General features: G+C 34.4%; 1 protein-coding gene across 1 annotated transcript in view; it reads left to right on the forward strand.

Moving 5' to 3' along the window:
* DPYD (dihydropyrimidine dehydrogenase) overlaps positions 1–12820 on the forward strand; it is an 875642-nt gene that overhangs the window by 635454 nt on the left and 227368 nt on the right. Inside the window, 2 exon segments of the mRNA XM_017850609.1 lie at positions 7909–8029; positions 8828–8947. Coding sequence (XP_017706098.1) covers positions 7909–8029; positions 8828–8947 — 241 coding nt within the window.

Below are 12820 nucleotides of genomic sequence, written 5' to 3' on the forward strand. Positions count from 1 at the left end.
TTGAGATGGTGTCTCACTCTGTCACCCAGGCTGGAGTGCAATGGCATGATCTCAGCTCACTGCAAGCTCCACATCCCGGGTTCAAGCAATTCTCCCACGTCAGCCTCCCGAGTAGATGGGACTACAGGCGCCCACCACAACGCCCAGCTAATTTTTATATTTTTTAATAGAGACAGGATTTCACCATGTTGGCCAGGATGGTCTCAATCTCTTGACCTCATGATCCACCCACCTCAGCCTCCCAAAGTGCTGGGATTACAGGCGTGAGCCACCGTGCCCGAATTTCTTAATTTCTTTATTCTTTCATTCAACATGGTGTTTATTGTCTTTCATGTACCAGACTCTTTGCTAAGATAAAAGAGTAAAATACATTCCCTAAAAGACTTTAAATAGCCTAGTAGAAAGAAACTGATTACTAAACAGAGAAGATGACTATAAAACACTGTGATAAATGCAGTAATAAAGAAATATTAAAGGAGCACTAAAGAGGCAGTCATTTACTAAGCCATCCTGCGCTGAAGTGGGATGGAAGGATTTGTCATGGAGGGCTGCTTTGAGGGGTGTTATTCAAGGGATAAAAAATGAAGGGCATTCCAGGTAGAGAGAAAGAAATAAAAAACTTGAAATGAGAAACAGAATGGAGAAGGCTATGTGCCTGGGGAGGAGAGGACACACAAGCAGATCTATGTCATCTTCTACTTAAGGCACAAGGAAGTGGCCAAACACACACACGCGTACACATGTACACATTCCAGGCGTATACACCTACAACATTTTATAATCACATTATGTGTTTGTTGTATGCATTTGTCTCCCCTAGATTATAAAGTATTTTGGTTTATGTTTTTAAAGAACAGGAATAGCATATTACACGTCTCTAAATCTGTATTATCCAATACATTAACTAAAACAGTGGTCTATTAAGTTATCCTCGACCCAGTATACTATACTCTCAGTTTGCCTCCAAGTACGTAGAAATAAGAAAGTCAGTGTCAATTTTTGTGGTGTAGGCTCTATCAATTCAACAATATTGTTGAATGCCTACTTTGTGTCAGGTTCTGTGCTACACGCTCTGAAATAATCCAAAATGATAGAACACTTTCAGGATGTCTTTTGTGACACCTAATATCAAATGTCCATTTTATTGTGTTCCTGGTTTGCATTTCCTTGCAGACTCTAGTTTCATCCATCTTAGTATTCAGCATGGAAAAATTGTAGTGTGGCTCATGGTCAATAAATATTTGCCAAAAGGGTAGAACCCACATTACCTACAATGCCACTTTCTTTCATTTTTCTATTTATATTTGAGTGCCTTTAGAATTCTTTTTAGAATAATAGATGAAATGTATCTATATTAGAAATAATTTACGTGCATTAGCGTGAACACACTTAAGTGTAGAGTTTGATGTGTTTTGGCAAATGTCTATACCCGATTATACCACATTCAAAATATGAGCATTTCAGAGGTAATCACTGCTAACAGGTTACAGCATAAATGTGTAGTCTGTTTTTCATACCTCTATATAAATATATGTACATATTTATATTTTTAAAACAAGATTATACTATGTATGTGTTATTCTGTATCTTGCTTTTGTTCACTTAATGTGTTTTGGATATCTTTCCATGTCAGTTTATGAAGATTTATTTTTAATGGCTGCATAGTATTTCATTGTATGGATTATAATACTTTTCACAAATCTTCCCTTATTGACATTTATTCTTTTTTTCACTACTGCAAACAATGCTGTAGTGAACGGCAGACATCTTTGTACACATATCTTACGTGCATGTGAATTTCATTAGGATAGATATTTGGAACTGGAATTTAAAACTTATAAGATGAGCTTTACATTTTTATACGTATTGCCACATTGTTCTTCAAAAAGGAATTATTAATTTACTTTCCTATTGAGAGCCTGTGAGAACGCCTGTTTCTTTGCAACCTCAGCAAAGAGGGATATTCTCAGTCTTTACATTTTCAGCAAATCACAATAGGTAATCATGTTTATTCTTTTATTTTTCTAATTACTAGCGAGATTGAATGTCTTCTCATATTTGCTGGTCAATCGTATATTTTCTTATTGTGGAATATAGACAATATACATGAGACATATATGTGTGCATGTAAAACAGATACCTACACACATACATATATATTTTTTAACAAATCATAATATGCACACCATATGACCACCGGGCCAAGAAATAGAACATCTCCAACACCTCAAAAGCTCCCTATATCTCCCTCCCTAACACAACCCTCTCTGTCCACTTTAACACCATCCCTACTCTTTGCTTTGCTTTTCTTTGTAGTTTTATCCCCTGTGTATATGTCTCTAAAGACCATATTTACTTTCTGTTTAAGGAGTTTATATGAATCAAATTATATTGTATACTTTTGAGACTGGTTTCTTCTGCTAAGCATTATGAGATTCATCCTTATCATTGTATGTAGCTCTAGTGTGTTTATTCCATTGTATGAATGTATTACCATTTATTTTTCATCTTACTCTTGATGGACAATTTGGATTTTTTCCACTTTGGGGCTATTTCAAAGAGTGCTACTATGGATATTTTGAACATGTATTCTGGAGTTTGCGTCTTTAAAAGGACATACACATAAGAGTGGAACCTAGATCATACCAAACTGTTTCCCAAAGATTCTTGTACTGATTTACATTCTCCCCGGGATGTATTGACTTTCCTCCAACCCCTCAATCTGGTAGATATATAATGGCATCACATTGTGGTTTAAATGAGCATTGTCCTTATATGAAAAAAATATGAAAGGTGTTCATGAGGCTGATCACATTTCATGTATTTTTTGGCCATTTGGATTTCATCGTGAATGAAATCCAATGAAGTATGTTATGTTGAATGAAGTATATTAAAGTTTTGCCCATTTGTCTCATTAATTTGCAGGTGGTTCTTTATATATTTTGGATACTACTCCTTTATGAGTTGTGCTGCAGAATCTTGTCCCACTTTGTGCCTTGTCTTTTCACAATGTTTTTAAATATATTAACATTTTAATTTTAGTATCTTCAAATATATCAATAGTTTTCCTTTAAAGAAAATGGAGCATTTCCATTACTCTCAACAATTTTCTTACACTTATTTCCACTTAATTCCTCCTCCATGCCTAATCCTCAGTCTCAACAACCACTGCTCTGCTTTCCATACTCATAGTTTTTCCTCTTATAGAATTTCAATAAATGTATGCATATAATGTATACTTCTGTAACTCAGCATCATTTTGTTTTATTCCAGGTTGTGGCATGATTCATTAGTTTCTTTTTTTGCTGAATCATATTTCAGTGTGTGGATATGCAACAATTTTGTTTATTCACTCACATATTGATGAATATTGGTGTTATGTCAAATTTGGACCTATTTTGAAAAAGTTTCTATGAGTATTCATGTGCAAGTTTTAATATAGAAATATGTTTTCATCTCACTTGTATATATAATTAAGAGTTCAATTTCTGGGTTGATTAGTAAGTCCATGTTTACCTTTTTCAGAAACTGCACAACTAATTTCCAAAGTGGTTGGACCACTATTAGAATACTTAAGTCAGGAAAACAGATGCAAGAAGGACACATGCTAAAAAAAAAAAGTTAATAAAACATCTCCATTTCAACACATAATCTTTGCATTCACTAATATTATAATTGTACTTGGAATAGTTGACTGCCTGTCCTGTTTTAATGACGCAGATGGATAATACATCCCTTTTGCTCATTATTTTGCAGCTACTTCTAGTCTTACAGGAATAAGTGAAGTAGAAGCCTTTTATAGTTCTAGTTTACAACTGATGGCTGAATTTCACTTTAGGGAGCAATTTTGCTAAAGAAGATGATGGTTTAGGACATGATAATGTGAAAGAAAATTAAGAAGGTGAAATTGGTACTGAGATTGATCTTCTGGGCCCCGGTTCTTTCCATCAGAAACATGGATGTAATGAAAATTCTAGCCACCTCTTGGCATGTCATATGAATTAAGACTTAAGAGTTGCTTAGTGAAAACATTTTATAACTGGTAAAATTTTCAGTGGATTCATTGAAATGCCACCTTCTAAGAAAGTCATTTTGAAAAGAATTGTACAGAGTGAAAATTACTAGGTAAATGGGAGAGAAATGTTTCTTCAAGTCAAAATTTCACTTGTAATTTAGCTTATCAGGAAATTCTCAGTCTCATTCTGTAGTGCTTATTCCTTTGCAGAGGACATGAAACCAGTGAGATTTGATGCCCTAAGTAATTGGTGGAAATGCCTGCTCTACAATGAAGGGGTCATCTTCAGGGTCTCAAAAGCAGCAGGATGGGTCATTGATAGAACTCCCTTAATGTGTTACTAAATACAGAGTAGTTACTAGAATTAAAAATTATTATCTTGTGGCCCAGATTAGAAATTAAGCTTTAAAAACAACCAGTTCTGCATAATGGACATTACTGCAGCAAGTAATCTGCATTCCTTAGCATTACATTTTCTAGTTGTGTTGTCACCGTTGTTTGATTTTCATAGGAATCTATTCCTGATAAGATTAGTTGCAGGCAGACACTGGGCTGTACCTCATCAAAATTTTCAAATAGGCCAAATTTGCCTCTAGCTTGCTTTTATCAAAACTCTTCTCAGCACTTCACAAGTCTGGTCTGGTACCTTCACTTTACGTAGTATCCTCAAGACCCCCATTTACTCCCTAGATCTACCACTCATTCTCTTAGGGGCTTCAAGTGTCTTTCTGCTTATAACGCCATGCACCTCCATCACAGGAAATCATTTTGTTGCTTCAGAGCTTTCTTTGGGGATCACACTGAATAACAAAAGAGCTAACAGGTATTAAAGAACATGCGCACACACACACACACACACGCAAAGAGAGAGAGAGAGACAAGCAACTACTGTGACAGAAATTGCAAATCATGTTCAGGGAGAAGCATTATTAATGCCTTTAGAAAGCACCAATAAAGCTTTTGTGATCTAGGTAGACGTTTTTGTGTATGAGACATTTTTAAAAATTTTGTTAAGCTATTCTATTTTGTTTAATTATCTATCACTTTTTCACAGAATTACCACTGATTTGTAAAATAGTCTTCCTACATTTCATGCTTTTAGATATTATCATAAAATATATCTGGGTTTTTCTTAAATCTAGACATGGTTTATATTTTGATGGATATATAAGGAAATAATCTGAAAATATGCCAAGTTGCCAAATTTTCACTCATTCCTCATTCATTGACACAACAGATATTTTTTAGTGCCCAGAAATGGAGCGCTCAATAATTTTTTCTTCTCCTTCTCCTTCTGCTACTTCTTCTTTTTGTATGTGTCGGTAATGGTAAACTCTCGACTTCTCTGAGAGATAGGAGTACTTTTGTATATTTCTGATCCTGAAGAATTGGAAATTGTCTAAAACTTATTTATTTCAATAAGATTCTAAAAACTGTCTTGTTACAAAAGGCAAAGCCATCTGATGCTATCACTAGAAAATGAGAAGGTCAAGATGTAGAAACACTATTAATTGCTTTTAGATTTTGAACATTCATATCAAAATTGTGAAGAAACCAGGAAAATGTAAATAGTTACAGTCTATTCTTTAATTCCCCAAAGCATATAGATTCATTTCATGATGTTATTGACCTCACCACCTTTCTGGTTGTATTAGAATATTCTCTATTATACCTGTCAAACAAAACATTGGAATTTACAGAACAGTCATTAATTTTTATGATAATTTTAGTTAGAAGTTGTTTTTAAAATTTTCAGGTAACCAAACTGTACTTACACTTGACTATGATGATTAGTCAGCAGCTGGCTTGGCTAAGTATGAAGATGAGAAAAATATATGTGAACACCGTCAGCTTTACTCGTGGAACTATGGGAGGGTCAAATTATGCTATCTCAAAATAGAGACAGATGATTCAAGTACACATTGCTAACCAAAAACCCCATATATTTCTAAGAATTTGAAAAACTTTGAACAAATTCCAAATTGTTAAACAATGGTGTAAGAGGCAGTCATTTAAAGCAGTCACCTAGTGAAAATCAGAAAAAAAGTCTGACAAATGTTCAAAGTAAATTATTATGGCATGGGGGTCAATAGTATTGATAGCCGCTTAGAAGCCTATGTCAGATTATTAGTGTTTACTCTATTGGAACTAAATAATATTTCAAATTTGTTTCAGTAATTCTTACCAGGATACGTTCCATGTATTATGTCATTCAAGTGATCTTTAAATTATTGTCAAATTCTACCTTAAAGAGAGCTTCCACAAAGGACATGCAATTCATATCATCTAGAGTTACTGTCATTTCTAGGCTAAGTCCCATGGAAATTCATAACTTAGAAATGAAAGTCACAAAGATGCAACTGCCTTCATAATACCAATGCAGTGGTTATAAATATTTCATGAGCGTTGCATGGGCAGGGGCAGATCTCCATTTTCATGAGTTAGAATTTGTATAGCTAAGTCTCCACATTTTACTATTCATAATGCATAGTATGCCCTGTAGAGCATTCCATACAGTACTTTTTTAATATTTATGTTTAATGAAGAAATTACTGTTCTAAAAAGAGGACAAGCCAAGCCAAAGACTTCTTTTCAAAAGTATTAAGTTTTGCTTAATAGAGACGATAACAATCAACAGAAATTACCTCATTGCAGTATCTTAGCACAAAATGCATAACTTTTGAGTAATACAGGATGATGGATCAAGACACATTAAACCTAAGTGAAAAGGTTCTCTCTAAAGGTTACAGCATTACAAATCTCATCTTAAAGGAATTCGAAAGGTTAAAATGCAAAGAGCAACTTTCTTACATATAAAAATATTAATTACAAATGATATGCTTGCCTACTGTTTCATAGTTTAAATATATGACTGTATTTGTCTGGGTTTTCTTTTATTCAAAACATTTTAACTTGCTAAGATAATATTACCCAGTTCAATAATGAATTGCTATTGCATACTTTAAGGTAATTTATCAAAGCACATTATCAGTACCTGTCAGAATAAATTTCGCACTAAAAGTAATGAAAAAAAGGACTATTGTATGTGTTGAAATCAAAGAACATTACTGTACTGTAGCTAAGTTATTCAATGGAAAGGATAGGTGTTTGCCCTCTAAATGATACTTGCCCCATGAGAAAATAAAGGCTTGGAAAATCACAGAAAATAGGCACAGGGAAATGTCTGTTTCTTGCTTTTTAAAATAAGCATTTGATATTTCATTTCATTTTGTCATTTTGATCAATTCTTTCAAGTACGTGAGTGCTGAAAATGCTGCACAGATCTTGATAACATTTACAAAAGTAAATTAAAGTTACTGATCAGCTCATTATAATACAAGGCTGAATTATTCCATATTTGCAAATGCTATATATCACATGTAGATTGATGATGAAGTCATGGATAGATTTTATTTTGAATACACATCAAAACTAAGTCTAATAATGAAAACAACAAGCTTTCGATTTAATATCATTCACTTGAGAGCCGGCAGTTTAAATATTTTTTATTTTGCTTAAACCAATGAGATCACTAGAAATTTTGTAATGTTTCCTGTATTTACTATCAAAAGTTTGTGTTTCATTCCTGATAATATTTAACTGAAAGCGGGAAACACTGTCTTCCATTTTGTTCTTCGAAATTTTATTTTCTAAAGGCTCTCTTGAGGAATTTAACCTTTATGTGATGATTTTGCAGTTCACTTGAAGTGTGTTAACCTTAGTTCCCTAATGAGTCTAGGTGTAATACTGAGGAGGAATTTGAGAAATATATCATGTAGCTCATTGTCAAGTTGGATTTGTCTTGCACGTCTCCAGCTTTGCTGTTGTTCCAGTACACATTTTGATCACACTTCTTTAATTATGTTCTATATTTAACCGACCTATTTGAACAGGATCCAGAGCTGGTGCGTAACATCTGCCGCTGGGTTAGGCAAGCTGTTCAGATTCCATTTTTTGCCAAGCTGACCCCAAATGTCACTGATATTGTGAGCATCGCAAGAGCTGCAAAGGAAGGTAAGAACTTGACTTGAATCAGTTGCCCACTATTATAAATATTCACTCACATTATGTAGCCATACTCAAGTATGCCTTTTCCTACAAACGTGTATATTTTTTTGTCTCAATTTTAAAAGTTTCCAATTGAGCACTCGATCCCAGAAACACAGGAGATTTACACCTGGTCTCACGCTAGCAAATTGACCATGAACTTTGATCTGGAAACACAAGATCGTTTATAGTTTTTCCTAATAAACACTTATTTCACACATTATAAGAACAAAAGCACAGTCACAGCAATCCTGCCCAAAATAAATGACCTCATACGGTAACAATTCAATATATTAACCTTTAATGAAGTAAAATAGAAAAAAAAAGAAATTTCAGTTTCCACAATGTGAAATTTCTCATGATTTCTCTTTATATTTTATAGGGCCTAGCTGACTTCCTTAAACACATGCCCAATAAATATTTGTTGAATAGATAAATCATGCATGCTTGTGTTCCATCCCAGGAAAACTGCACCCTGACTTGCAAAGACATTGTAAATTACCTGGAAAATGACACTAAGTACAAAACATTTGGTAACAACAAGTCTGTGTAATAATTGAGAAAATAAAGTTGTGGTCATTAAAACTTTTTTAGTGTTTAAAATTTTAAACATAAATGTAGGAGTTAAATTAGTGAAGAACTTTGAGGAGAAAGCATGTTCTCAAGATAAAGTAGATTGCATTTTTCTGGACTGTGAGGATTTGAATGGGTTTTAACGATCATGTCTCATAGAGCTGCATGAAAATGTTGATGTGTCTTTCACAGGTGGTGCCGATGGCGTTACAGCCACCAACACTGTCTCAGGTCTGATGGGATTAAAATCTGATGGCACACCTTGGCCAGCAGTGGGGATTGCAAAGCGAACTACATATGGAGGAGTGTCTGGTAGGTGTTGCCCACTTCTTGCATTGTGCTTTCTTGGAGGTTGTTGAAAAATCAGGAGGTCATGTTGCAAGAGTTTTGTGTCCTTTATGATCCCAAATTCTTATAACTCATAGCTGATCAATATTCCTAATAGTTATGACAGAACAGATTGAATGTGAAAGCTCAAGTGACAGCACAGGATGAGAGAATATCAAGATAAAGTCTTGCACAAATTCTATTCTCTTGTGGTCCATGCTTTCCTGAGAATTTCTCGTTGTCTCTCAGTTCTTTTGCCACTTATTAGTAAGGGTTAATATGAGGGCCCTCTGAGAGAAAAATATAAGCACCCTCATTACAATATCCTTTTCATAGTCTGGACTAGTTTTCGTTCTTCCTGGAATTTAGACATCTACCATCTTCAAAAATCTTGCTTTCACAACTGTCCCAAACAAGCCATTAACACACTGAATTAAGCATCAGCTGACAAGACATTTGCAGACCTCATACCTTTGCACACTCTTTCTCATCATCATACGCTTGAAATTGAAAAAGAAAGAGAGGTTTTAATCTCAAGGTCCTATTCAGTATCTTTGCCCTGTGCATTCTGTGACTGTGACAACACGAACTTGGGCTTGCAAAGACAATGCTGTAAGGTTCTTGACTGTACTGGTATGGGGATTAGTCTCCTTGGTGATAGAGAAAGTGGTAAATATACATAACATAACAGTGCCCCACTGTTCAAGAAAAGCATTGCTGAATCAGACCAAAATGTGCTTTTGGAAGAGGCTGGACAGACACAAATAAAGCTCTATCCATGCTGAGGTATTCTGTTTTGAGAGTATGAAGTATGCCTGTGAGCCATGAAGAACAAAAATGGTCATATTCTGCTTTTAATTGAATGCCATTCCCACAATGTCAGAAAGAAGAAGGCTGACGAGGAGCACCTGCTCAGGCTCCAGACACAACTCGCTTTTATCAGGAGCTATCAAACAGGGCCTTAAATATTATTGTAATGCAGAATAACGTGGACCGCGCTAGCAAGTGCCACAGAAAGAGAGTCAAGAGACTCCAGAGTTGGGCTGTAACATGCACTATGTTTTCTGTCAGCCCATTTCAATTTTTCCAGCCTGCCATGTTGACAGCAAGAGAATAAAGGAGGTCGCAGAGGCTGCTGAACATTAAAAATTAATAAAAGAACTATTGCAGTAGTATTTTATATAAGTAACACCATTCACGTTTTCTCATTTAAGCTGCAATTTCTGAATATTCTTCCATACTATAACTCAGTCTAATAAAACTACAAAATTATAGCATTAGAAAAAGTCTTTTGTGTTGCAGTCTTTAAGCATACACACACTGGAAATTATAGCAGTACCTGAAAACAAGTTCAGCCGTACCTCAGGGTCTGTTAGCATTTCCATAAAACTCTATTTCTAAGATTTATAAATCCATATATAAATATTCACTTGGGCTATAAGCTTAGCTAAGCCTGGGTGGAACTTTCATTTTAAACAACAAAAAATCCCTAACATTTTAAAGGACTTGTACCTCATTTCTAATAGGTTCTATATTAAGTTTCTTCACATTAAACAATCTGTTTTGAAAATAGCCTTTCTCCACATTGACAGAATTAATATAGTTTCCCTCCTTTAAAGCAATGCTTGCTTAAGTTTAAAGGTAATAGAATCTGAAAAGCAGTTTAAATAGGCAATGATAATATATTTTAGGACAGAGCAAGTCCTATAACAGAGTACCTTCAGTATGAGTTATCGCAAAACTTAGCCTAGCAAAATTGTGTTAAATAACAATGGTTTCAAATTTTCAAGAGTTTTATCAAATATGGTTGTCAAGACTTCAAATGCTGCTTTAATACTGAAAATTACACAAAATAAGCTAGATATTCTTAAAAGATTTTTAAAAAATTTATCACAGCACAGTGCTAATATCTGCTCAAATGTTCTCTCAGAGTATGGCAATGTCTTCTTTCAGAGGCACTGCATGAATCACAGATTTGTGAAAAGTGAAAACTAAATAGAGTTTAATTTTGGATAGCCACCTGAACACAACACATACTTTTCATTGCCAGTGAAGGATATTTTCCCCTTTCAGTATATTCTTTAGCTGTTTATTCAATTGTTGTTATTTTTTCTCAGAATAAGATTTCTGCTCTTTGAAATGAAGATTATGTTTTGTTTAAATACGGAAATAGTGAGGCACCTGGAGTAGTATACCTGCTGTAGAAAAATGGGCACATTTCAGGAATGTTCTTCTAGAGAAAATGCATTAGCTAATAAGGGACAATGACTTGCCCTGGGAAAACAGGATCTCAGCTAAGGAATGTGAATTGAATTACTGCAGATATAAGTATTCTGGATTTGAGAGCAATGTCTTTCAAAGGTTGGTTCCCAATTCATGAGTATACTATGCAATCAAGTTTAGTTAACTGTAATCAACATTTTAAATAACAAAATAGAATAAGAATTGTCAGAATGCTTTGCACATGGTTGGGATAAGCACTGTTTGACCAAACTTCTTTTTCAGTTATACACATAATATACACTTATATATGCCATAATGTAAAATGCACTTTTTACTTACTTAACTTCAAAATATTTTGAGAGTTACTGTTTCAGAGGGAGGTCTCTTTTGTTAAATAAAAGAGGTCAGTAAGACTGTAGAAAGATAACTTCTACCTGCTGTAGCTTACAAGTTACATCAAGAGAGCAAATTAGGACCCCACTCCAAGGTCTTATCCTCAGCTTTGCTATTTTAGAAACTATTTTTCTAATTCATCTGCAGATGATTAGACTCTTGGGGGGTGCTTAAATATATGAAACAAACTCATAATAAAGTGATTTATAAACCTGAATTTCAATTATGGGAGAAATACGTCATAGTATTGCTCCATTAAAAAGTTGAATTATGTACCAGATGATTTCATAGTGAGAACAGTATAAAAGGAAATCTTGTTTGGTATCCATAAGGAATATTTTTTATCAAACAAAGATGGCTGATTCAGCTGTCCACCATGTAAGTACTCCATCTAAACCATTGATTCTAAAGAATTCTGTACCTTTCTTTGGACAGTATAGACCTAATACTAAGTTGTTACGACCTTTCCTTTTTCTAGAATCCACCCAGAAAACTTCTGTTGTATCAAACAGCAGTTAATTCATGTATCATCACACAGTTGAATAGTTTATTGGGTTTGGGGAGAGGAAAGGAAGAAGAAATTCTTTGACTTACTTGGTTGGAAAAAACCCTAATCTCAGTAACAATTATAAACTCCATCCTTGAGTGCATGACTCATTATTTTTCCTAGCTTAAGTTCTTTTTTGTCTGGTTATAGTTTCAAATTTTGACCTTTTTTCTGACTTCATTCCCAAATAATGAGGGCATCTTAAGATAGCCCCCAAATCAGTGATTACTATCACCTATATAAATGGTGTTATCCAGCTGTGGTGTGACATTTTCACATGAAATCCTCCCTGTCGGTAAGATTCTTTCAGAGCTGGTTAAGAATCAGTCCTGCATGGTATAAACTAAAGATGTCTTTCTTGCAGCTGACTTCTTGAGAATAACCTTTATTCATTTACAGGTACTTCGGGAGAAAAGTAATCATGCATTTTCAATGGGGTAAATTCATTTGAGGTTTTGTTGTTGTTCCTTGTGTTTTAATGTTTTTTATTAATGGAGAATGAATTTCATTGTCCTGCATATATTTTCTGTGTTGCACATACAAACATAAGCACATTCACACACACAGGAAAGAGTGCAGAAGACACTTACATTGAGATAATGATAGACACTTCAGGCTCAATACAATTTACTTCCCATGAGCTTGAAAAACTAACTTACTGTTTTAAATTATTTTATTTGCCAAATTTGTTCTGT

The sequence above is a fragment of the Rhinopithecus bieti genome, unplaced genomic scaffold (genome assembly GCF_001698545.2).
Source record: "Rhinopithecus bieti isolate Rb0 unplaced genomic scaffold, ASM169854v2 scaffold_1887, whole genome shotgun sequence".
NCBI classification, from domain to species: Eukaryota; Metazoa; Chordata; class Mammalia; order Primates; family Cercopithecidae; genus Rhinopithecus; species Rhinopithecus bieti.